This window comes from Emys orbicularis, chromosome 10 (genome assembly GCF_028017835.1).
Source record: "Emys orbicularis isolate rEmyOrb1 chromosome 10, rEmyOrb1.hap1, whole genome shotgun sequence".
In the NCBI taxonomy this organism is placed as follows: domain Eukaryota; kingdom Metazoa; phylum Chordata; order Testudines; family Emydidae; genus Emys; species Emys orbicularis.
In genome coordinates this window covers 75,060,942-75,088,341 of record NC_088692.1, presented here as the reverse complement: position 1 = coordinate 75,088,341, position 27,400 = coordinate 75,060,942, and the positions used below count along the sequence as shown (strand labels likewise).

Sequence of the window (27,400 nt, the reverse complement as noted above, 5' to 3'; positions counted from 1 at the left end):
TTGGGTATATATTAAAAACATGGTCCGATCCCTAGCTATGCAGTTGCTAGCATACAGATCTTCTATAATTAGACAATGGTTTAACCACCAAGTATGTAATCTAAATTGATTTTACAATCAAAGGCTTTTTCTATTCACTCCTTTGTGATCATGTTAGTGTGCGGCTTACGTGGTGATTTCTTGGGTACTAATGTTTTCTAGATGGTTGTGCATAATTGTTAAGTACTATGGCCATATTTGAAACTTTACTTCCAATAAATAGTTGCTTTCAGATTGGATGATGAAATCTCATTAGTAACTGAGCTCAATTTTAAAACAGGGCAATAAAACGGTCATGTTAAATATCGGGTAATTCAACAAACAGAAACATGATTAGATTAAATTATCTTTATTTTAATAAAATAATCACCCATTCTTGTTTCTATTGATTCTAGAATAAGATTCACAATAGATATTTGCTAATTGGAATGAGATCAATGCAGTCCTTATTATCATGAATGTAGAGCTTTTTGTTGTTGTTGTTAAAATAGTGTATTTTATTGCTACACAAATAATATATGACTATTACAAGTTTGTGCCTTGCTATGAAGTCTTTGGTTGGTCAGTTTGTAGTCAGCGGTATCCAGATGCTTTTAGCTATCTTCATAAAGGATTTCATCTATTTGGATATCATTTTCTGCCACTGGCACTGAGTCACAGATCTGTTCCTTGAAAGCCAAGGCAATGGTGTAAGGTTTTCCTTTGGGATGATGCATGCATCGTTCAAGGTAGGTATCATAGTATCCTTTCCCTCTTCCCAATCTGTTGCCGCTTTTATCAAACCCAAGGCCCGGCATGAGGATGAGGTCAAGGCCTCCTGTTGGAAAAGATACATCAAATTAAATAAAGATTAGTGGATTAACAAACCAGTGCTGTGGATTTCCTTATGGCTTAAATATTTACACATATCTGCCGATATTAAGCTAAAATGCTGGTTTTAGATTTTGCTAAATGCCTCCTTTTTCTTGCACAGATGAAAAATACCTTGAATATTAAATCTGCAACTTTACATAGTCACCTTATCAAGTGCCTATTAGATCAGCAGCAAAATAATTAGGCCTATGAAAAGCCTGAAGGGAAAAAACACCTACCTTCAAACAAACCCTAGTAAGTGTGGGAAGAAGCAGAAAAGCAACCCACAGTACCAGCCACAAAATGGAGAAGAAAAAGAAATTAAAAGAAAAGATATAGAGGGAGGAAACTTCTTAGCACAGCGGTAGAATTTCCTGTAATTGAACCTCCCCCTGGTTCCCCATAAACCAAGCAAGTGAGATGTGGTATGTTCTAAACATAGGCCACTGTGACAAACTTGCTACCTTATATCTAGGACACACTGTATGCTCTTGTTAGCTAGGTAGGGGTTTTTTAAATGATTACTCACAGTTATTGGGTTGGGGGGAAAAACACTGGTACTAGTAATAATCTTGCTTGAGCCATCGCTGTCGCTCCCATGGTAAGTCCCTCTTACTCCCAGTCTCCTTGATTCATAAACTTTGGCTTCTATGCTATAGGTCACATTCTGTTCTGTGGTGGGGAGCAGAGGCCAAAGAGGGGCTGAGCTGTGGAAACGGATGCATGCTTCACCACCTTCCCCAAGGGTATCTGAGTTTGTATGGAAGGGGGCACCATCGTGGAGCCATGGAGCAGCCACTCTGTATGGCATATTCCCCAAGGTTCAAAGGATTTTCAAGTAGAAATGTACAGAGGACGCAACGCTACTGTAAGCAGTATTAATTCCTCCCTTTGGCTCTCCCTTTCTGGGAGGCAGTGGGGTGGGCAACAGTGAGCAGCTGCTAGGGGCTTCAGGCAGCAGCACAAAGATGTTGACTCTCCTTGTGGTTGCATCAGGATCTGTCAGCTTTAGTACTGAATTCCCCAGAGCCTGAGGGTTTCAAGGCCAGGCCCTTGCCCCTCTGTGATGCTCACATTCCTCCCCAGTGAGGGCATCAGTCTTCTGAAACCCCAGAAGTTCACCCTCTTGAAATTCTACAAGAGCTTTTTTCTCGACATGTTTTTCCCACAGGAGGGGAGAGTTTATCCTTTTATGACTGAGCTTCTAATCCCAAGTGGGTTAGCAGTTAGCTTGGATAGGAGAGAAACCAAACTTCTGTTGGCTAAGAAGTCATTCTCCTAAACAAAACAGATATGTGTTCTAATGTATAAATGGTAAAACCTTTACAGGTGATCCACCCAACCAGACTAGAAAAAAAAGCACAGTACATTCAGGATCAGATTAACCATTTTTTCCAGCGTTAGTAATACTTTGGAAACTGATGTGGTCAGGGTCAAACCAGTAGGGCAACTAGAATTTAGAGTCTGCTGCCCACCTTGTTTTGACAGATGATTCACATCTCTACCAGGCAGAAAAAGGAAACCGACTATGCTGAACTGCTGCCAAGTTTAGAGGCAGACAACATGTAGAGAACCACTGCTTGTCCTGGGAGTATGAAAAGTCCTGCAAAGGTATCTTCTGAACAAATAAGCCTGGCTAACCTAGTGCAGCTCTTTGGAACCACGAGCATCACACTTATTGTTTCACAGTGTAAGGAAACAGTGTTCTGTCCGATGCTGCTGTGGCAGGAAAAAAGATTAAAATGAGGAAGACAGAAATATATGGTGAAGCCTAGAAAACACAGCAGAACTGAAAGAATCTGGAGAGGGCATTCATTAACATCCTGCTTACTGTTCCTTATTTGCATTCCAATAATGGTGTTTCAGCAGTGGTGTTTTATTAAAGTTACTTTGATTACTTTACTTCTTCCAGGTATTTTTACAGCTTGCCCTAACTGCAAACCAGCATCTGCCACCATCTTGAACTGCATTGTTCTCATCACAAACCAACATCAAAATGGGACACCTAGTTGACAGATAACGCACTATGAGTCAGGGATGAGGCTCAACACACAAGGCGGTGTAGGGAAGGTTACACTGGAAGTGCTACAGCTGAGAAGGGATGTTTCCAGGGTCTCCACCTGATGCCATGTACAAGTTAAAAAATACACTCAGGCCAACTCATTTGCACATACAGAGCAGACTGTCAGATTTCCTTTCACTGCTCATCATTCTTGAAAGAAGAATTACCGGTGTGAATGTCCATCCATTCTACCCTTCTGACTAATTAGAATATAAAAAATGCAAAGTGAGATAGTGGAAGTTGTATCTCGCAAATATGGCTTGGGCCAGTTTAGTCAACTTGCTTTCAAAAAAGCCCAGGGAGGAACAGCAGGGAATTGGCCAATGGGAGGGCTGTGAAATGTTTACTGGTTCCCTCCTACCTGAAATAAAAGGGGAAGTGAGAGCACTGTAGCGGTCTGAACGTTTTGATTTAAAAGGGGAGACAAATGGCAAATAGGAGTAAAATAGGAAAACAGAAGAGCTGGGCAGGAGGTCTTAAAATGCAGTTGTACCTTAAAAAGTGACACTGCAAAAACAGCATCACAAGGTTCCATGTTTATGGTGTCTCAGCCACTGGAGATCGTATGTGCTCAGTTTATAAGTCAAAAGACACATTTGCTGACAAGCCTGCAAACTCAGTCTGGGATCTAGGGGTACGTCTACATGGCAATTAAAAACCTACGGCTGGACCATGCCAGCTGACTTGGGCTAGCGGGGCTCAGGCTAAGGGGCTATTTAATTGCAGTGTAGACGTTTGGGCTCGGGCTGGAGCCTGGGCTCTAGGGATCTGAGCTGGGACGATCCCAGAGCTTGGGTTGTAGCCCAAGTGTCTACATCAGGGGTCGGCAACGTTCGGCACGCGGCTCGCCAGGGTAAGCACCCTGGCGGGCCGGGCCAGTTTTATTTATCTGCTGACGCGGCAGGTTCGGCCGATCGCGGCCCCCACTGGCCGCGGTTCACCGTCCCGGGCCAATGGGGGCGGCGAGAAGAGGCGCGGACGAGCAATGTGCTGGCCGCGGCTTCTCGCCGCCCCCATTGGCCCGGGACGGCAAACCGCGGCCAGTGGGGGCCGCGATCGGCCGAACCTGCCGCGTCAGCAGGTAAATAAAACTGGCCCGGCCCGCCAGGGTGCTTACCCTGGCGAGCCGCGTGCCGAACGTTGCCGACCCCTGGTCTACATCATAATTAAACAGCCCCGTGAGCTTGAGTCAGCAGGCCAGCTGCAGGTGTCTAACTGCAGTGTATACATACTCTAAAAGTCAAGTGATCTCTTTCCTCCTTTAGCATTGTCACCAGTAATAAAGGTCAAATTCTCCACCCAGTTACCCCTGTACAGCCCCATTCCCTTCAAATTATGCCTCCGGTAACTCTTGCCTTTCATTGGGGCTGCATGAGTATAAATGATTGGCCCTGCAACTGGAACTTAGAAAACAATTCTGCTGATGATGCACAAGGAATAGCCTCGAGCACACTCTCTCTCAGCTCTGTTGAGCTCATAGGGTAAAGAGCGGTAAAAACTTGTTTTAGTCACTAAAGTCAGCAGATATGAATATATGCAAGGGGCAAATCTCCAGAGTAAGAAGGTGCATTTTACACAGTCACTTTCATTTTACTTTATATGTATATTGCAAGCAGGAAGAAGGCAAGCGAGTGGGAGTGCTGTGGAAAGAGGGAATTGGCAGGGACAATGCTGCGAAGAAATAAATTTTCTGTATCACTTCACTGATGGCATAAGCCACACTTCAATGAATTTAGATATATTAGTTTAAGAAACTGTTGGGTTTTTTTCTGGGATCTCTAGAGAACCAGAATCTGTTCTAATGAGCGTGCCCCTCTGCAATCATTGATTTTATGCTGAGTAACTCAAACAAGCTTGTGCAAATCTTCAATATGAAAAATGATGCTGTGAATATTGTAATAGGCACCCTCACACTTTTCAATATGTCAAAGGGCTGTCGAATTTCTTTGCCCTGACTCATAATGTACTGTCTGATTTCAAAACAACTCACACAGCACAAAATTAAAGTAAAATACCAAACAGGATTTCAGTAGAAAGATGACAGGCCATAGGTGCTACCCTACAAGGAAACTAAAGTCAGTTCAGGTAGCAGTAGCCCCAAATCCTGCCCCCAGACCCGAATCTCTGTAATTTGGCTGAGTGCTGGAGAGCTCCATCGGAGAAGACTCCTCCAATCCTCAGGCTGCAGGGGAGCAGTGAAGCTCCTTATGACAGGGGTTGGGAACCAACTATAGTGGGATCAGAGGTGCAACCATATAATAATTCACACAGGGGTACCAAGAATGAAGATGCATAAGACCAGCATCTGCACTGAACAGGGCCTCGACAGGATAGTACAAGGTTGGGGAGGGAAAGTCCCTCTCACCCCCATAACGCTTGCCCCCATTCATAGAATCCTTGCAGTAATAGTGACACCTCCAGCCCTGCCACCCAAGTAGCTGCCAGTCATGGACATGCTAGCACCTCCTACCCCCATAGAACCATGCTCCACCCAGTATGGACCCTTGCATCCTATTTTCCTTTTCTCCACACACAGCTGGGTCCACGTCCACTGAGGGACAGGGTGGGGATTTGGGCTGTATTATGTAAACAATGGTTTATTTTTATTATCTTTCAAAACCTAAGTGCAGTTTAAACTGGAAAGGAGAGAATGGCTGCATGCCCCATTCATTTGCCTTTCCATATAGGCTTTTTCCTTCTCTGCAATGTCCACAAAAAAGACCATTATCAATGTCAAATATGAGGCTGCCAAAGTAGGATTAAAAAAAATCAGTGAAAAAAAAAGGAAAGTCATGATCTTTGAAAGAGGAATCAGCAATTATGGTGCGTATGTGATTGAGAGCGAAGAATACAGCAGAGTTAACAAGTCTGTATATCTTGGAAGCACAAGCAGTGCTGATGGCCATCTCCATAAGGAGGTGAAAGCAAGAATTGGAAAGGCAAGTGGAGTTTTTCAAAACTGGCAAATATTTGGAAAACTAAGGAAATTCATAGAAGAGCCAAGATAAAGTTATACAGTGTTATTGTGATCCATTGTTACATGCTTCTGAAACTTGGCAAAGAGATGCTTGTGGAGAATACTTGGTGGGATAAAGTAACTACAGCAGAACCTCAGAGTTACAAACATCTCAGGAATGGAAGATGTTCATAACTCTGAAATGTTCGTAACTCTGAACAAAATGTTATGGTTGTTCTTTCAAAAGTTTACAAGTGAACATTGATTTAATACAGCTTTGAAACTTTACTATGAAGTAGAAAAATGCTGCTCTCCCTTTATTTTTTTAGTAGTTTACGTTTAACAAAGAACTGTACTGTATTTGCTTATTTTTTTTTGGTCTCTGCTGCTGCCTGATGGTGTACTTCCAGTTCCAAATGAGGTGTGTAGTTGACTGGTCAGTTCGTAACTCTGATGTTTGTAACTCTGAAGTTCTACTGTAATGCTGACGTGTTACAAAGGACTGGCCAACATACTACAGTGACAATGATCCGAGAAAGAAGGATAAAGCGGTTTGGCCATGTTGTATTGATGTAAAAAAAACCCAAAAAACTGTATTCCTAGACAAAACCTCGATTGGATACCACTTGGAGGAAGAGGGAAAAGAGGAGGACAACAGATGACATATGAGAACACCCTTGAGAAAGATGTTGCTGTCATGGAAACAGACTATGAGGAAGCAAGAAACATGGCATTAGACATACGGAGGAGGAAACACTGGGTTGCCTCATATGTCACAAGGCATGAGAACATTTAATAATAAAATAATACATAAAATATATAATCTGCAGTGTTCACTGCCTACTTATACAATAATACATTGCACTGATATAGCATCTTCCTTTCAAGGACTTTATACTTTACAAACATTAAACAAGCTTCACAGCATCCCCGTGGGTTTGGAAAGTACAATTCACAAAGGGGTGAAGTGACTTGCCCAAGGATTTGACAAATCAGTGGTAAAGCCAGAAACAGAAACCATGTAGGCAGGTTTCCAGTCCCCTGTCCTAATCACGGTTAGCTCACAGTCACTGCCAGTGGTGGGTTGAAACAGGGATACCACTCTAAGCTGATTTAAACACTGATACAATGAGGCTTCACTTCCTCTTACTGCTGTGGTGGATTTGCCCTCATTAGGCTGTGTGAAGCCATGATCTCACCTCCTCCCACCCTTCCTGTCCCCTTTGGGGCTTCGTATATGCCATAAGAATCAGGGAAAGAGCAGCCCCTCTACTCCCCAAAGCACAAGGCCTGCAATTCTGTTTGTCCCTAACATGGGCCATGCAAAATGCGAGGGAAGACTCCTTATGCCCCCGCCCCATTGCGCCCACACAATGCCGAGGCAGAATCTGGGCCTTGGTAGTCAGAGGTAGAATCACAGTGTTTCCTGTGTCCCTGTAAGGGTGTGGCAATGTATGTCAAAAATACATGCTCTCAGCACAGAAGCCTCCTGAGCTTAGGATCACAAAAGGTCAGATAGTAACCAGCTCTACATACCATAGTCTCCTCCTTTCACAGCAGCCATTTGGCATTTTAAGCATTTTCCTGAAGTAGAGCGTTTGTGCTGCTTATATTCTTGTTAGGGCTGTCAAGCGATTAAAAAAATTAATCACGCGATTAATCGCACTGTTAAACCATAATAGAATACCATTTATTTAAATATTTATGGATTTTTTCTACATTTTCAAATATATTGATTTCAATTACAACACAGAATACAAAGTGTATAGTGCTCACTTTATATTTATTTTTGATTACTATTTCTTTTTTTTTTCCCCAGTGCAAATACTTATATTTTTCAATTCACCTAATACAAGTACTGTAGTACAATCTCTTTATCATGAAAGTTGAACTTATAAATGTAGAATTATGTACAAAAAACTGCATTCAAACATAAAACAAACAATGTAAAACCGGGGTCGGTAAGCACCCTTGTGGGCTGGGCTGGTTTGTTTACCTGCCGCGTCCGCAGGTTCAGCTGATCGCGGCTCCCACTGGCCGCAGTTCGCCGCTCCAGGCCAATGGGGGCGGCGGGAAGCAGCGCGGGCTGAGGGATGTGCTGGACGCTGCCCCCATTAGCCTGGGACGGTGAACCGCGGCCAGTGGGAGCCGCGATCGGCCAAACCTGTGGACGCGGCAAGTAAACAAACCGGCCCGACCCGCCAGGGTGCTTACCCTGGCGAGCTGCGTGCCAAAGGTTGCCGACCCCTGATGTAAAATTTTAGAGCCTGCAAGTCCACTCAGTCCTACTTCTTGTTCAGCCAATCACTCAGACAAACAAGTTTGTTCATATTTGCAGGCGATAACACTGCCCACTTCTTGTTTACGTCACCAGAAAGTGAGAAGAGGTGTTCTCATGGCATTGTTGTAGCCGGCATCGCAAGGTATTTACGTGCCAAATGCGCTAAAAATTCATATGTCCTTCATGCTTCAACCACCATTCCAGGGGACATGTGTACATGATGATGACGGGTTCTGCTCGATAACAATCCAAAGTAGTGTAGACCGATGAATGTTCATTTTCATTATCTGAGTCAGATGCCACCAGCAGAAGGTTGATTTTATTTTTTGGTGGTTCAGGTTTTGTAGTTTCCACATCGGGGTGTCGCTCTTTTAAGACTTCTGAAAGCATGATCCACACCTCGTCCCTCTCAGATTTTGGAAGGCACTTCAGATTCTTAAACCTTGGGTCGAGTGCTATAGCTACATTTAGAAATCTCACATTGGTACCTTCTTTGTTTTTTGTCAAATCTGCAGTGAAAGCGTTCTTAAAATGAACAACATGTACTGGATCATCATTGGAAATTGCTATAACATGAAATATACAGCAGAATGTGGGTAAAACAGAGCAGGGGACATACAATTGTCCCCGAAGGAGTTCAGTCACAAATTTAATTAACATTTTTTTTTTTTTAAACGAGCGTCATCAGCATGGAAGCACGTCCTCTGGAATGATGGCCGAAGCATGAAGGGGCATACGAATGTTTACCGTATCTGGCATGTAAATACCTTGCAATGCCAACTACAAAAGTGCCATGCAAATGCCTGTTCTCACTTTCTCGTGACATTGTAAATAAGAAGAAGGCAGCATTATCTCCTGTAAATGTAAACAAACTTGTTTCTCTTAGCAATTGGCTGAACAAGAACTAGGACTCAGTGGACTTGTAGGCTCTGAAGTTTTATATTGTTTTGTTTTTGAGTGCAGTTATGTAACAAAAATAAATAAATCTACATTTGTAAGTTGCACTTTCACAACAAAGATCGTACTACAGTACTTGTATATGGTGAATTGAAAAATACTATTTCTTTTGTTTATCATTTTTACAGTGCAAATATTTATAATCAAAAATAATATACAATCTGATTTCAATTACAACACAGAATACAATATATATGAAAATGTAGAAAAATATCCAATATATTTAATAAATTCCAATTGGTATTCTATTGTTTAACAGTGTGATTACAACTGTGATTAATTGCGATTAATTTTTTTTAAATCGAGATTAATTTTTTTGAGTTAATTGCATGAGTTAACTGCAATTAATTGACAGCCCTAATTCTTGTAACCCGCACAGAGGGCCTTGCAGCTTGTGTAATATTTATTTGTTATACAGCGCTTTCAATCCCTAGATCACACATTGATTTGGTAGCGTTTGCCACCCACTTTCATAGCTGTGAATGATTGCAGATCAATGGAGAATCGAGCCCAGAGAGCATCATTTAATTTTGTGTTTAAGCCATCCTCCTGAAAAAGATATTCTCTCTCCATAGAATGGACACCATAAGCAACAGGAAACTGGTATATGCACCTGCCTTTTCAACACCACTCAGTGCTGACTGCTTTTCAAAACCTATCCAACATCAGGGAATGAAAAGTTTCTCTGATCTCAGAGTTATGCAGCTCAGCTGGGTGACAGATCACAGAAATAAAAATATCTACATTTTATTTTTTTGTAAAGCTTCACTTTTCAAACAGGGAAAAAACTCTAACTGCTTGCTGCCTACAGTTCTATTCTGATTGCATAGACACAAAAGTTAACACACTCAATTGCCTTCAACATTAAAGATATCCACCCTGGTGGCATACAAAGCACAGAAACATGTACCAGCAGCTGGAGACAGGGCTTGCTTAGCTTGGGAAAGTTCTAATACTAAAGGCTAAGTGCTTGCAAAGGATCTATGCACCTCATCACGTAATGAAATTCTTTATTTCCTTCTAAAAATAATCTCTCTCTACATTTTAGCACAAGATTCATTTAAACATGGGTAAAATTTTCAAAAACATGTAAGGCCCAGATCCTCAAAGATATTCAATGGGTGTTAGGAAATATCTTTGAGGATCTGGGACTAAGTGATTTAGGGGACTATGACTGGATTTTCAGAAGTGCCATTGAAAGTCCAATGGAGTTAGGCACCTTACCTTGCTTAGGCACTTCTGAAAATCCCATTCTAAGACTCATTTTCAAAAATTACCTAGTCATTTAGGAGCCCATTAACTTTCAATGAAACTTTGGCTGCTAACTGCCTAAATCACTTTTGAAAATGAGACTTAGCCTCCTAAATCACCTACGTGCTGTTCAACATTTTACTCAAGATAAACCCATTCAACAGCATCCCCAGTTGTGACAAATGGATGGAGGTGGGAAATACACAAAGTGCTACACAGTCACTAGACATGGAGCCAGATTTCCAGCAGTACTTAGTAGCTGTCACTATGGCTCTTACAGACAAGATGCTGAACTCTTTAAAATCTATCTTCTCAAACCTGGCTGCTTATTTTGGTGCCTAAATGGAAGCAGAGCTCTTTTGAACACCTGACCCAAGACGTCATTTGTACTGACATCCAGGGGATGAAGTTTAGACTATTTGTTATGGATTGGAGGATCCAGCCATGGGAACTAATGATGTGAATAATCTAGGAGTGCCTTTTAATAGTGGGGTACTTCCTTTTGAGCCAATTAGGGCACACTCATGGTTATCACTTAACATCATTCCTCATTCACACACAAAGTTTACTGACATTTATTTGGAAGTTTCATTAGCTCCAAGACTCACTTATCTCCAGTGCTGTGCTTTCCCACGCTAGCTTAGCCCCAGACTACCTCTGGTACAAATTTTCCTTGCTCTGCCACTTCTTTGGTGGGGTTTTGGGGGAAGGACCCGGGTATGTTCCTGGGCATGACTGGGGGAAAGTGAGAGGCTTTTCTGGAGTGTTTGTACTTCTGTTGACTGAGGTAAATTACTACCTTTGATTAATGAAGTTAATTTATTTGTATATTAGTATTAATGCTTCTGAGTGGTTACTGCAAGTTTAATTATGCTCAGGGTGCTTGGAGCTTTTGTATGGGCATTCTTTTTTAATGTAAGGTCTTTAGGGCAGGGACTGTCTTTTTGTTCTGTGTTTGTACAGCAGCTAGCACAATGGTGCCCAGGTCCACAAGTGGGGCTGTTAGGCGCTACCCAGGACCGGCTCTGGCTTTTTTGCCGCCCCAAGCAACAACAACAACAAAAAAAACCCGTGCGGGGCGGCCGGAGCCAGGGTGCAGGGGGACTCCCTGCGCTGCACATGTGCCCCGGCTAGTGGGAGGAGAGAGAGAAGGGGAGCGGCCAGGGCTTCCTTCAGCGGGGCGCTTGCCACGCGGCCCTTCCCACTGCGCCGCCTGCCGGGAAGGCTCCACGCCGCTCCGGGCGGCGAGGAGGGAAGGACGCGGGCTGCCCTGCCAGGCTTGCTGCAGACCTGGCACCGGCTGGGGCAGACGGAGTACGCAGCCCGCTCCCAGCAGGGCGCTCTCCTCCTCCGTGCCGCCGCCCCCTACAGGGCGGCTAGAGCTGTGAACCAAAAAAAAAACCTGCGGGGCGGCCGAAGTGGCGAAGCAAAATAAAAAAAAAAAAAAGAATTGGAGGGAAACCGCCCCTTAGAATCTGCCACTCCAAGCACGAGCTTGCTCGGCTGGTGCCTGGAGCTGGCCCTGGCGCTACCACAACATAGATAATAAATAGATAGATAAGAATAATGTTATATCTAAATAAATAAATAATTTGATAAGTAGCAGTGATGCTAGGCTGAGGGGCCTTTTCCCTGCCTGGTCTGGATGGGGCCAGCACAGCTGCTGCAGTTGTTAATAACGCTAATACTTCAGCTCTAAATTTTAGAAAAGTCCTGAGCTTTTGTGGAAATATTTGAATTCAAAAGCAGAGTCTTGGGTCATTGCAGAGGTTGCACTATCTGAGATGACGGGTGTAAATGAGAAACTTCTCTTGATCAGTTTATTGGCACTTGATTTATTTACAATGTTAATCAGCATCCTGAGTTTTAAAGGGCTACAGCCATAATTCTTCCTTAAGCACTGCAGTCCAGACCCTTCCTCCAGCACAAAAGCCCACAACACTGCACTGTATGCTGAGGAGTTCTTTGGAGCCTGGAGAAGAGCTCCTTACCACCACAGTGCTGGATGATTCTGCTGCTGCTTCGTAAACACTGCTCCAGGCCAGAACAGCCTCTGTGGTGCCTGTGCACCACTCCTCCTGCAGAAGGAATGGCCAATGAATTCACATCACAGCAGGTCCACAGTCCTTGCTACAGCTGCTTCCTTGGCCCACCTCACCGTCAAATCCCCACTGCACAGGGAGTTCTGATAGAGCTGGGCTCCATAGCTCACAAGAGGTGCTCCCTTGGAGCCCCTGCCCCCAGCAGTGGAATCACACTGGTTACACTGCAGGCAGTGCCTTGTGCATGTCCACAAGAGGTGGTGGTGACCTATGTTGACATTCTCTATGCCAGTGTTTCCCAAACTTGGGACGCCGCTTGTGTAGGGAAAGCCCCTGGCGGGCCGGGCTGGTTTGTTTACCTGCCACGTCCGCAGGTCCGGCCGATCGCGGCTCCCACTGGCCGCGGTTCGCTGCTCCAGGCCAATGGGAGCTGCTGGAAGTGGCACGGGCTGAGGGACTTACTGGCCACCGCTTCCTGCAGCCCCCATTGGCCTGGCCACTTCCTGCAGCTCCCATTGGCCTGGAGCAGCGAACCGCGGCCAGTGGGAGCCGCGATCGGCCGGATCTGCAGACGCGTCAGGTAAACAAACCGGCCCGGCCCGCCAGGGGCTTTCCCTACACAAGCGACGTCCCAAGTTTGGGAAACACTGCTCTATGCAATACCATTCACTCAGAAAAATCCCAGTGGAATACTGTCCCTTTATACATTAAGATCCCCCAAAAGTATATCCATCCAATACAATGACTCAGAGTAAGTTAAATATTTTTTGTTATTACTTCAACAAAATATTTTGCAGAAAACAAAATCATCAGTGGACTCTACAAACAGGTATTGAGCAACTCAGCATTTATCCATCTACTCATTCATGTCAATGTTTTGTGTCAGCACTAAACATTAGTCTTCACAATTCACACTTGTCCTGCCGAACTATGGCTTAATAAAATATTTACACCTCTCCCTGAGAAACTACATGATTCCCATCAGTCATACAGGTTTAAAACAGATGAGTGGCAGTAATTCTTTCATTAGTAAAGTTGCAAAATACACTAATAATGCTCTTTGCTCAGCTTCTATTCCAATATGCTGAGATACAAATAAACATTCTCATTCCTTTTATTCCCTTTTTTAAAAATACATTCTTGTAAATTTAGTGCCCAAAAATGGGAGAGGCTTACAGCACTGTCTGGAGCCAGATACAGAGTACATGACCGTATTGCACAGACATTCCTACTAGCTTCACCAATAAATATCCTTTCATTTACAATCAGAGCCTCTAGTGGCATCATTTTAAGACTTGAGCCAAAACTGTAGCTGGTTTCACAATATGAAAAAGACTATGTTAGGGATCAGACTGAAACCATCACATGCTGCCTTTCACTTGTGATTTAAGTATATGTCAGCTCAGGTTTAAAAGTTTAGTATGTCCCCTTTTCAGAATTTGCTAGGAGAAATGCAAATTTAATTGGAGTGGTTCTTTGAAGTATTTTCATAAAGTACATTATGTAAGCAAAGCATGTAAGCCACATTCCTCACTTAAAGCCATTTAAAACACTTTCTGGTTTTGCGTGTCCAAAGTAAAAGAAATCATTGCTTAGAAATGCTCTGGTTATCTGCCTTAATATTTCCTTCTTTGATAGGTGAGTTATTTGCTCCCGTAATCCTGAGCAAAGAGGCTAGAATAACTTGACTGGGAAAACACAGATAGTGAAAGCTTTCTGGCGCTAAAGGAGTTGCACCTGGGTAAATGCAAAGTTAAGACAGCAAAATACAGAGCACCTGCTAAGGAAGCAAAAGGAGGAGGACAAATCTGTGCAAGAGCAACTTGCAACATGTTGATACCTTTTGTTAGATCAGCAAATGCTAGTCACAAAGCTTCTGCTTTAAAGAAACTTGCAACAGCACTGGCATTTGAAGTGTTCATGCCAAGATGGACCTTACACTTGTAAAACAGTATAAAAATATGCGGATTTTAGGCTTGGTCTACACTGCAAACTTGTTTCTGTACTACTATGTCGCGCTCAGAGGTGTGAAAAATCCACACCCCCGAGCGACACAGTTATACCGACCGAACTCCTGGTATAGACAGTGCTATGTAGCTAGAAGGTCTTCTCCTGTTGACATAGCTACCGCCTGTCGGGGAGGTGGAGTACCTACGCTGACGGGAGAAGCTCTCCTGTCGGCATAGGTAGCATCTTCATTAAACACTGCCGCTGCACCTCTGCAGTGCTGTATGTGGGGACAAGCCCTCGGTGTACATGACATTTTCAAACCTTATTATTCTGCTTCTCTGTATCGTTATTACCTGTACACTTTAAAATCAATAAAAATGACTACATCGAAATATGACAGATAAAAAAAAAATCCCCAAACTATAAACTATTTATAACAGATTATGCTGTGTTACTATCAATATTTCTACTCCATTGCTGGAGCAACTAAATTGCCTGTGAAATATAAACCATTAAGATGTAAGCCATTAATTTCTTCTTTGATGCATAAACATAACTCCCATAAAGAGTTAGTCCACAGGATAGAAAGGTTAGGAATGTTTATATGGCAGGGTTTATTGTGCATGTAGTCAGCAGGTAACTGCACCACTGCCATCCGTGTCAGACATGTTTTATAATCACAATGACTGAGAATGGCTGCTTTCTACCACTATATTTCTTACACACAAACCTTGTACAGATGATCAGCTTTATAAAAATGACCACACCTGGAATCCCAGCACCCACTCCGTGATTGCTCATTTTTTTAGACATTAGGTTGGAACGTTTGCTCTCCCCAGTGTGTGACTGCAATGCCTAAACAAGATTTTAATTATAGGAGACAGCAAAAATGACACTAGCTCGCGCTACTAAATCTGTCGAATCCTGACACCTGCTGGTAAAGGGAAATCATCGCATCACTTCAGTGCACGAAAGTGCTGGCTTGATGGGTCTAGTCCTCACATCACAAATACTCAAAATAATTACAGTCAGCACAAACTGGAATTGTTGAACCAAAAGGTGATGCTCACGCTGAGTTAGATCCTTACTCACATTATGAAGCAGCAGGGGAATCATCCCGCACTCTGGCGCTGAGGAGCCCTCCTTCTCCAGGCTCCAAGGTACTTCCCAGTGTACATGATGAGGAGATCAGGAGTACTTGTGGCACCTTAGAGACTAACAAATTTATTAGTCTCTAAGGTGCCACAAGTACTCCTGTTCTTTTTGCGGATACAGACTAACACGGCTGCTACTCTGAAACCTGTCATGATGAGGAGGTGCTATGAGTTAACTGTATTACAAACTGGTCCACTGCTAGTCATCTCAGCAATGAGGACAAGGATTAAATGGGCCAAGGAGGGAGATCTTCTCTCCCCAGAGATGGTCCATCCAAGACCAGGCTGAAGCACACTCTTGGGCAGCCTGGAGACATATCCACTCCTATTGCCCATACTGTCTCTACTCTGTGGACAAAGAGAGGGGTACAGGCTCCAATGCTGCCAATCCAGCTCTACATTTACTCCAAAAGTCATGAACAAAAATCATCTGTAAGAATAAAAGCAATGAAGATAAAATCTCTCTTTAAATTAGTCTCACTGAGGGAGAAAGTAATACTCGCATGTTCAAATTTTTCTCTTAAAACTCTGATGTAGGTCTCAGGCCATAATCCAGAACAACCTGATACTTGCTTTTGAAAGACTTCTGTATCTAGGAAACAGTACCAAGAAAACAACAGTGTTATTGTTCACACTGTAATAAAATTAGCCCTCTTTGAGACAAAACACTTCAGAGCCACTTGCAGTGAATTTACAACCTTTTACAATGCCATTTCCACTTTCCTTTACACTTCAATTAATTACAGAAGAAGTAATCTTTTCAGTTGTTTTGCTGAGTGAGAGAGATTAACAAGGACATTTTATGCACGGTGAATAGTGATACAACACTTAAGTGTGATTAAAAGGAACAGCAACCTTTTGAAGAGTTAATGAACTTTACAAAAGTGAACAGCTTTAATATTCCAAAGGATTTTAGAACTTCAACAATATGCTGTTGGTTAGATATGCAGTTAGAATTAAGCCATATTTTGTTCATTTTCTATAGGCTACACAAAAGGAGTTCACAGTAAAGAAGTTTAAAACATTACAAAATGATGCCAGTGAAATCCACCTGCTTTTGTACTTCAGCAGTTCATTTATTTATTACGTTCCAAAGAAAGGGAGAGCAGCAGTGGTAAGGGAAAAGGGATATTTTATGAAAAGAGACTAGAAAGATTGGGATGGTTTAGTTTAGAGAGGAAAAAAATACAAGGTGATATAACAGAGCTTTAAAAGAACAATTAATATTATAGAGAAGGTAAATCAGGAGGTCATAGTTACCCTCTCATAATACAAGGACAATAGGCCAGTTGATGAAATTGAAAGGTAGCAAATTTAAAATGGATACAAGGAAATATATTTTTACATTACACATAATTAACCTGTGGAATTCATTGCCACCAGGCAATATTAAGGCAAAAAGCTTAGCACAATTCCGAACAGGATTAGATTCTTATAATAATGATGAGAAAGAGAGAAAATATGGACACATTATTACATAGCTATACACTCAGGGGTTTCTCGCACCTTTCACTGAAGTATCTGACATTAGAAACGGTCAGAAACAGGATACTGAACAAGATGCAACACTGGCCTTATCTAGAATGGCAATTCCTATGTTACAAGAGAGGAAGAATCATCTCTTCACCAAAGAACTCAAACACCAGAATATTAACGACCCACTAGAACTGAACTGATTCTTCCTATGCAACAAAATACTATGGCTCATTGTCTTCAAGTAGAAGTTCAATCCAAACTTTAAATCATTTCATTAAAAAATAAATTACATTAAGAGCTAAGCCTCAGTTTTCAATTTGGTTTCATGCCATGGTCTCAGTTTTTCTTTTTATGACCATTCTAAAGACATTTCAAATTATAATCTATCCCCTGACATATATTGTACTGTAAATTTTAATCAAGTCTCCCCAAAGAGAAGACAACCTACTAGTACCCTCAATCACTTTAAAATCTTGTTTGGAGAATTCTGTTTTCCCACTATGCAGTAATATTTAACATCATTGCTTCCAACATATCCATTTATCCAACATTCAGAACATATTTTCTTTCAGTCTGTCTCAGTAACCCCCAGAGTATTGTATGCAATGTGTCTTATTTCAGAATGCTTAACACAGTTTTATAAGCTACCATCATATTTTCATGTATAGCTATTGAACAACTAATGTATCTGAAGTGACATAAAAGACATTTACTTTGCTTTCAGTTATACTATTTTCCTCTTATATTGTTTTCTATTTCTAAACTCCTTTATATGCCTCATATTTCCAAGTTCTCTTATTCCTGGTGCACTGTTTTTAAAATTCAGCCTCTTATCTTTTTTAAAATGCCATCTTTCTTTTGTAGCCATATGTTTCATGTGATCCTCTCAATAATATATTGCCAATCCATATGTCCCAACACTAAAGGCTCTATATATTTTTAAGTTGTTAAGAATTCTGAGCTGACTATCACTACCAAAGTCCTGCGTGCAGTGAGTGCAACATAAATAAATAGTAGGACTTTAAAGGTGGCTAAAACAGTGTATTTCCAGCTAAAAATATTTCCACCAGGTAGTTCCCAATGGCAAACTTTGAAATGGGGCTAATGCTCCCTCAATAACAATTTCAAAGTACTTACCAGTGGGTTGCTGCAATTGTAAATTGAAAGTATCCATTTTCCTTTCAATGGGATCATGCTAACTGGTGTAAGCAGCTCTACTCAACCCTAATGCATCCCCAGAGCAGGTCCATCCTGTGCACTGAATTAGACAGGAGTTTTGTGTTAAAAATAGCATGTTATCATGTAATTAAAGACTGACTCAAAACGCAGACTCACAAGGGGGCTGAACTTTGACTTTGCCACTGTTGCACATTTGCTCGTTTTATTGCTTAGTATCTAGAAAGGCCAACAGAAAGCAACATTTTAAACGACAAATGACCCTGTGTCATTTTTACGTGGTAGAGAAGATGAAAGACTTCCTCTTAGAGAAATTGTCTTGATCTATTTTTACGTCAATAATGTGTGTAATGTTGTGCACTGCCAAGATGAAAAGGAACAATCCTGATCTAACAGAGAAAGACTATAATTAAAGGGAGTATCTATCTGTTAGAACCTGGAATGCAAACCCAAGATTTAACAACACCATTCATAGACTAGATAGTGAGCTATCCTCCTTAAGAGTCAGACTTGTGAGATGCAAAGAAGTTTTACAGATAATCTGGATCTGAGCTTTCTGTTTTGTCATGTATAAATGAATATAGTCAGTGGTGACATAACTTATTTATGTACCTGCAAGATATTTCATGGAAATTAATAGCAATATATGCAAGCAATGGGAACTTTACTATTAAAACACCATGTTATCTACTCATAAGAATGTAAATACCATTCATCACTACAGTATCTGATAACATCATGGAGATAAAGGATTCAGACATTCATAATTACAATGGATGATAAGGGTGGTAACAAAGCAGTTTGGCATTCCTGCATATATACCAAAGTTTAATAAATATGGCAACACCCATAATAAAAATATGGCAACAACTCTTTGCACAGGTTCTGTATGTTTTTCTGTTAGGAATAGTCTGTCTACTTCATGTCTCATCATGCAATAGCCTCAAAGACCCTAAATGCACTTTCTAACCTTCCAAAAGCTATTCAGGGGAAGAAGAGGGAGGTCTGCATTTCCAGTCTCTGAACAGGATAACCCCTGAACTCATCTAAAGATATCACAAATTGATAATAATAAGTTTCCATACAGGAAGATTGAAGAGGAAAACTCCACCCCCTCAACCCAGGACCAAAACATGTGTTGCCATGCGCGCGCGCACACATCAGTCGTTATTACAGAGAACCGAAAAATGGGGAACATTTTTTCCTAATTCTTTTTTAAATTCAAACTTTCATCAAAACATTGAAATTTGAAAAACTCTGACCAGCTTTAGCTGCTATTCCAGCCCCTCTGGCACTACTTGCACTGGGAGGTACAGAATCCATGTAAACATGCCTCCCCAGGCTGCCCTATTGCAGACTTCTGTGCCAGGCTCCTTCCACAATGCACAAGAGCTACAGTGGTCCCTACATTACCCCTCCTTATAATAATAATTATAATTAATGGAGATATCCTATCTCCTAGAACTGGAATACAAGTCCAGCCTGCCTTCACTAGCAGGACCAAGTACTGATTTTGCCCCAGATCCCTAAGTGGCACCCTCAAGGATTGAACTCACAACCCTGGGTTTAGCAGGCCAATGCTCAAACCACTGAGCCATCCCTCCTCCTTGCCATTCTCCTCCCCCCAACTGTAGGTGAGTTTCACCCTATGATTTTCCTGTTTTCTCATTCTGATTTCTAACTTAGGCTTGTTAAATGCAACTAACTATAGTTCATCACACGTAGTAAGTTGTCTCTTATGGCTGAACTAAGCTGAACTAAATAAAACGCTAAGACATTTTAAGAGCCACCTTCCAAAAACCTCAAACCTGCTGATTAATGATTTACAGAATTTCATGTAAGACAGACAACAGGAAAGGAAGTAACAACAAAAAATGCTGGATACGGGGGAAAGAAAGAATGACCATAGGTGGCAAATGAAATCACCTGCCATCTAACACATAGAGAATTCTAAAGTGAGAAAAATGGACAAAAGAGAAGAAATTAACAAGTCAATCAACTGAAACAAAATAAAGTGAAAATGCTGATAGATGGAGACTTAGGCCTGGTCTACACTTACCCCCCAAGTCGAAGTAAGGTACGCAAATTCAGCTACGTGAATAACGTAGCTGAATTCGACATACCTTACTTCGAACTTACCGCGGTTCAGACGCGGTCCACACGCGGCAGGCAGGCTCCCCCGTCGACTTCGCGGTACTCCTCTCGCCGAGCTGGAGTACCGCAGTCGACGGGGATCACTTCCTGGTTCGATTTATCGCGTCCACACCAGACGCGATAAATCGAACTCGGAACTTCGATCCGCAGCCGTCGAACTACCGGGTAAGTGTAGACTAGCCCTTAGTACTGATGCTATGCTGATAACACTAAATGACTAAAGAGAATTCCCATGAAAGAAAACTAATGCTTCTGGGAAAAGAACATGCTAATAAGAAACATTTAAAAATCCAGTTAAACTGAATTGGTTTGAATTGCTGCAGTATCCAACTTCCAGGAGCTGTTGGCGACTTCACCCAAGGTGTGCAATCTGGCAAGTCTCTGTATAGGTGAGCAACTCTCAGGCCTTGTCTACACTGGCAAGTTTCTGCACAGTAAAGCAGCTTTCTGAGGTGTAACTCCCGAGATGTACGCACTGCCAAGCCACTCTGTGCGCAGAAGCTCAGTTGCAGCGTTGCAAAAAAACCACCTCGACGAGAGTCGGAAGCCTTACAGCACAGAGGCTCCAGCACTGTATTGGCAGTGTAAACACATTACAGCGCAGAAAGCAATCAATTGGCCTCCAGAAGTGTCCCATAATCCCTCAAGTGGCTGCTCTGCTCAAGACGGCTGCCCTGAAGGCATGTGCCCCTCCCCTTTCAAAGCTCAGTTTCTAAATGCCCTTGAAAAGCAGCTGACAATGTAGTAGGATGCCCATGGAACAATGTGATTGGGAAACCTGCATCATGTGACGCTGTGCCTGCCCCATGAGGCATTGCAAACCCTTCCCAAAGCACCCTGCGGCCAGTTGCACAGTGGGATAGCTACCACAATGCACTGCTCTCTTTGCCATTGCAACAGCTGCTAATGTGGATGCGCTCCACCGTCACAAGGAGCACAGTGTGGACACGCAACAATGGTTTAATTCCAGCACTTTAATAAAAGTGGTATAACTTGTTGCGCAGAAACTCACCACCGTAGACATATCCTCAGAATCAGGTTTCCCACATGAATTCAGCATTTGCTTTCCATTAATATTCTTAAATATTTCTGCCAGTGAAGATGTTCACTGAAATATTTGCAGAAAGCAAACAAAGAAGGAATGTGAACAAAGGCAAAGCAAGTTTGTTTATAATTTGTGGGCAGTTGGAGAGGGTTGTATTGAAGAACTGGATGTGGTGGGGGTTGATCTGGAGGTCAAATGGCAGTAAAATTAGTTTTCTACAGACTAGAATTTTTATATGACTTATAAAACTAACAAACTTTTAGATCTTGTAAAGTGCCAAGAGCCAGAGGCTGAAATGAATAAACAAATGAAAATGTGAATGAATAATGACAGAAAATAAATTGAAATATTCCCCCAGCTCTAGTAGAAAGTGCTTTTATTTTGCAGTCTAAGACCTCAATCCTAAAAGCTATTCTGCAGGCTCTGCGAAGACACTAGGATACATCCACACACAACATTTAGGATCCAGGATTCTATAAAAATTCCTACATTCCAGCTTACAACTTCCAGAAATTAGGACATCAGGAACCAGAGTGCATTCTAACACACTGTCCTTCCCTTCTAATAGCTTCTTATTGACCCCAGGCAACTCCTGCTCATTGAGTCTGAGGATGGGGCTACACTACAACTTAAGTCGTCATAAATTGGGTCACTCAGGGATTGAATTAGCTACCCCCTTCAGCAACATAACTTACGCCAATTGAAGCGCCAGTGTGGACAGCGCTACGTTAGCGGGAGAGCTATCGTCAGTTGTGAGGGCTGGAGTAAGCTCCCTAGTGTAGGCATCGCCTGAGATTCAGCATCAGAAAGAAGGAAACACTTACCCCCAGACAAAGCTTCTTCCCTTACATCATTATCACAAGGCTGATGAATGTTCCAAGATGTCAAAGGAAGTGAAGAAATTTCTTCAGCGGAAGTTAACTTGACCATATCCATGTGACTGCTCCGGGGCTTGTACTGTGGAATGAAACACTCCTTCCCTCTCTGAAATATGTCTTTAATGATTTCTTCTGTCTCAATTTCGTCGTGCATACTCAGAAAGATTGCAATTCTTTGGGACTCTTGGTACTTGGAATGCCCAATCACCTACATGGGAAATTATTGCAATGAGGTTTAAAAGCTTATGAAAAGATCCACTTATTCTTTTTACATAAAAAATCAGGTTTAAGCAATATTCTCCGTGAAAAGGTTGAAAATATTAAAGAGAGTTTATGTTTCACATCAGGAAAACTTTTTCCTCCCACCCCGGTGTTTACTAAAAGTGAAATTAACATAGATGATTTTGTGTACTCAGTTTATAAACCATATTAGCATTATTGAGGATATAGCAACATAGCTTTGGGACAGCATTTGTGAGATAACTCATGGATGGAACATTTCCCTCTTGTCACTAGCACAGGACCAGTGTTCAGTATAATTTTGCTGATCCTATAAGCATTTGTACTTTATGCATTTTTAAAATGTATAGTGCAAGCACGTTCAGACAATCAACATCACTACAGAAAAAAGTGCATGGGACAGGGAGATGCTAGTCCACAGAGCAGAGAAAGTGTTTGTATTCCTCATTTATGTTTTAAGTCATACATTTTGTCCCGGTCTTGGCAGGTGAGAAGTACATCAATGACAGTGTCAATGTCCAAAACTCAAAAGAAAAAGCTAGCTAAAAGCTTTAGCTCAGGCACAGAGTTGTTTCCTCCTGCCTACCTAGGAAAATAAGCTGAGGCTCAATGCCTTGCGAGATCAGGCCTTTAGTTCTTTAGCCCAAACTGACCTTTGTACAGGAGTTTGAGGTCCCAAATGCTTCTGCTGATAGGCAGTCTTACTGCTGCCCACTCTCCTAGCTGATCTAGGGAATGTCGGCGAAATTGCCTTTGCACTTGTTTGATCTAAAAGAGGCCCTCTAGACCAAAAAGCTGGACAAGGGCTGAACCTAGGAAGAGAATTAGAAATTGCATATGTGGTGTGCGTGATAAAATGTAAAAAGTTTCAGATCTTGCATAACACCCTCCTGAACCACAATGAAATTTTAAAATAGGGTTTTTAAGGCCAGGGTCCTGATTGCCCTGCACCTTGTGTCATCACTTACAACAGTACAAAGCAAGTGTAATATGCTTCCATTCTGATTTGAAAGTGATTTACACTCAACTTTGTAGTGGTGCAAATGCAAAGTGCAGGGGAATATAGGGGCTACGCTTATTAATTTAGTCTTATTTAATGAGACTGGAGTATGCAGACCAGAATTAGAATTCTCTTTTGTGTGTCTGTATAATCCTGGGCTAACTGCCTTTCTACCCTTTGACCCTTGTCACTTTCCTTTTTTTATAGTTCTCTAATTCTCACCTATATTCCTTTTTCTACTTGCACTTGTTTTTAATCCTTACTTAATTTTTCTCCCTGTCCTCTGACTAAGTCTCTTACATTTATTTAAAAAGCCTATAGTTGTTTGGCTACTCCCCCCCTTTGTGTGTGTGTAATATATAAAAACTAAATCAATTGTATCTCTTTATTGCCTTTTAAAAAAATAATTATCCCATTCCCACTCTTCTCCTCTCTCTCTCTTCAGGTTTCCTCTTCCACCTACTCCTCCCCTTCCACAGTGTGGAAAATTCATAGTGCGATCAATGCATGGTGCAGTTACATTGTGCCCTTGAAGACAAATACAATCAGACAGTCATTCACATTAGTACCAACAGCCAGAAGATGTCTCCCTGGCCCAGGCAGTAGCTTCTGTCACACCACAGAAGTTTCCAAAGAGAAAACGCTTTGGCCTTTGAACATTAGCTGATGACTATTATTGCAGAATCAGAGCATGCAAACAGCATGACTTTAATCAGGAACACAAACATTAAGCAAGCACAGTCATGCAGTAGCTAATTAAATACTAGTAAGAAGGTCAGCCTAGTGCAGCTATTCCAATTAGAATTTAAGATCTTTCCAAGACGGGAATTTACGTAAAGGCATTCTTCAAGTTCTAAGTAAAGTAGTCAAGTCTCTTTTATCCTTCTCAACTGCAATTCCTATCATCTATTATGAAGATAATTTTTCAGCCTTTGCTCAAGATGTTTTCTCAACATTTTCAAACATTTCTCGATGCCCACTACACTAGTCTCCTGATAATGAAGGTAATTCCTTTATCTCAATTTACCACTGACAATCTGTTTGAAAAGAGCTTTGGATTTAGATTTTCACTGTATATTTTGCAAATATTTAAGTCCCTGGCCTTGCAAACTCTTACACATGGGCTACTCACAGCAGTAAAGTTAAACACTTGTGTGTTTGCAGAATCAGGCCTTAGTCAGTTTACATATTCTGCTGCAAACTAGACAGTGGCCCAGTATCTTCCCTTTAGGCCAGGGGTCGGCAACATTCGGCACGCGGCTCGCCAGGGTAAGCACCCTGGCGGGCCGGGCCAGTTTTATTTACCTGCTGACGCGGCAGGTTCGGCCGATCGCGGCCCCCACTGGCCGCGGTTCGCCGTCCCGGGCCAATGGGGGCGGCGAGAAGTGGCGCGGGATGTGCTGGCCGCGGCTTCCCACCGCCCCCATTGGCCCGGGACGGCGAACCGCGGCCAGTGGGGGCCGCGATCGGCCGAACCTGCCGCGTCAGCAGGTAAATAAACTGGCCCGGCCCGCCAGGGTGCTTACCCTGGCGAGCCGCGTGCCAAACGTTGCCGACCCCTGGTTTAGTTGGTGCTGTTCAAGACACAAACAGCAGCCAGTCCAAAGAGCTCTCAGTAGAAGACAGGCTATGGGCTTGTCCACACTGGAATAAAAGGTGTATATTTATAATATGCTAGCTGACAGGTTTTTAAACCCTAAGAGAGACAGAGCAAGTTGTATTTTAACATGTGTTAATTAGTTGAGGTGAACTCTATGCGCCGCTACCCTAACTACACTACTGTTTAAAAACATGTTGGAACACATGTGCTAGCTTAGCTACCCCCCCTTTTTTTTAAATAAATACTTCATTATCCTAGTGTGGCCAGGCCCCTAGTTAACAGGCTGCACTGGAAAATCCAGAGCTGATTTAAAGGTTATTCATTATTTTAATATTATGAACTTGCAGCCGTGGAGGAAGCAATATGTATTTTGGGTGGGATATGAACGGGGGTCTGGCACACAACCCCAGAGATCAGTCCACCTGTGGGGCATGGGTCTGGAGGCAGGAGTGGAGAGCAGAGGTTTAAGGGAGAGGTAGGGAGAGTTCTGCAGCAGATTCAGGCAGTTGGAGGCTCATCTGCACCTGGGGCGGGGGAAACACCCCCAAACCAAGGCTGGCCCAGAGCCCCAACTTAGGGGCAGGGCGGGCCTGGCCCTAGAGGACTCGCGGGGCCCGCTCAGGGCAGAGCCGTGGGTAGGGCCTGCGGCTGGTATTCGGGGCATGCTGGAGCCCGCGGGACTCCACGCGGGAGGGCTCCGGCCTCCAAGGCGATCAGGGCTGAGTGGGGAGAAGGGCGCAGGCGGGGTCTCCGTCCCTGCCCCGCAAACGCGGGAAGCCCGTGAGTCACCGACCTCTACTAGCTGCTGCTAGTCCTAGGGCGGGGGAAAGGCCGGAGGAAGCCCAGCTACAGGGCAGCCAGGCGGGGTCCTAGCCCCGGGCCGCTCCTCAGCCAGGCCGCCGGGCACCCACCTTGCGGCTCAGCAGGCGGGACTGGCGCTGCTTCTCCGCCTCGCTCAGCGCCCTCAGCCGCCGCTTCAGTTCCGCGCGCAGCGCTTGTTTGGCGGCTCGCAGCGTCGCTGCCATCTCGCTGGACTCGCCAGCCGGGCCGGGTCCCTCCCCTCGGCTCTCCATGCGCAGAATGAGCCCCCGGGTGTTCGCTGCTCTGCGCCCCGCGCACCGCCCCCCGAGGCCTGCTTCTCAGGGAGCTGCCGCGCTCGGGCCCTGAGCGCTAGAGATCTCATAGGGATCCCCAGCGCCGCGGCCCAGGTCCTCGCTGCCCGATTGGTTTCTGGTTCCCCGTGCCCAGGGGGATCCATAGCGTCCACAGCCCCCCACTGCCCAGGGGGATCCCCAGCCCCCGCTGCCCGATTGGTTTCTGGTTCCCCGTGCCCAGGGGGATCCCCCAGCGCCCAGCCCCCGCTGCCCGATTGGTTTCTGGTTCCCTGTGCCCAGGGGGATCCCCCAGCGCCCAGCCCCCGCTGCCCGATTGGTTTCTGGTTCCCCTTGCCCAGGGGGATCCCCCAGCGCCCAGCCCCCGCTGCCCAATTGGTTTCTGGTTCCCCGTGCCCAGGGGGATCCACGCGTCCGCAGGCCCTCGCTGCCCAGGGGGATCCACAGCACCCAGGTCTAGGGTGACCAGATGTCCTGATTTTATAGGGGCAGTCCCGATTTTTGGGTCTGCTTCTTATATAGCTCCTATTACCCCCAACCCCTGTCCCGATTTTTCACATTTGCTGTCTGGTCACCCTACCCAGGTCCCTGTTGCCCGACTGGTTTCTGGTTCCCCGTGCCCAGGAGGATCCACAGCGTCCGCAGGCCCCCACTGCCCAAGGGAATCCCCAGTGCCCAGGCCCCCGCTGCCCAGGGGGGTTCCGTTAGGTTCCCTGTGCCAGGGGATCCCCAGTGCCCACATTCCTGCTGCCCAGGGGGTTCTGACTCCAGGGGCCCGGCACCCAGATTCCCACGGCCCACATGCTGAGGGTTAAGCCCCTGGAAGTGTTTGCAGGACAGGGACCCAATGGCAAGGCCATATATGGGTCCAATGTGGTTTTGTAATGTAAACTCTTCCTAGGTGTTTTTAATGTGTATTACCATCTTTAAAAAATGGAAGCTCTTGCACAGGACCCTTCTGGAACAAAAATGATTAAAGGTCTAGAAAACATGACCTATGAGGGAAAATTGAAAAAATTGGTTTGTTTAGTCTGGAGAAGAGAAGACTGAGAGGGGTGATGAAAACAGTTTTAAAGTACTTGAAAGGTTATTACAAATAAGAGAGAGAAAAATTGTTCTTCTTAACCTCTGAGGATAGGACAAGAAGCAATGGGCTGAAATTGCAGCAAGGGCAG

At 43.6% G+C, this 27,400-nt stretch overlaps 1 protein-coding gene across 1 annotated transcript; it reads right to left on the bottom strand.

Annotated features, from left to right (window-relative positions):
- Window positions 1-632: 632 nt before the first annotated feature.
- On the bottom strand, window positions 633-26,371 carry MTHFS (methenyltetrahydrofolate synthetase). Its single transcript, XM_065412773.1, is given in 4 exon segments — window positions 633-856; window positions 22,220-22,481; window positions 26,025-26,230; window positions 26,233-26,371. Coding segments are annotated over 4 exon segments (831 nt in total).
- Between the last annotated feature and the right edge of the window lie 1,029 nt (window positions 26,372-27,400).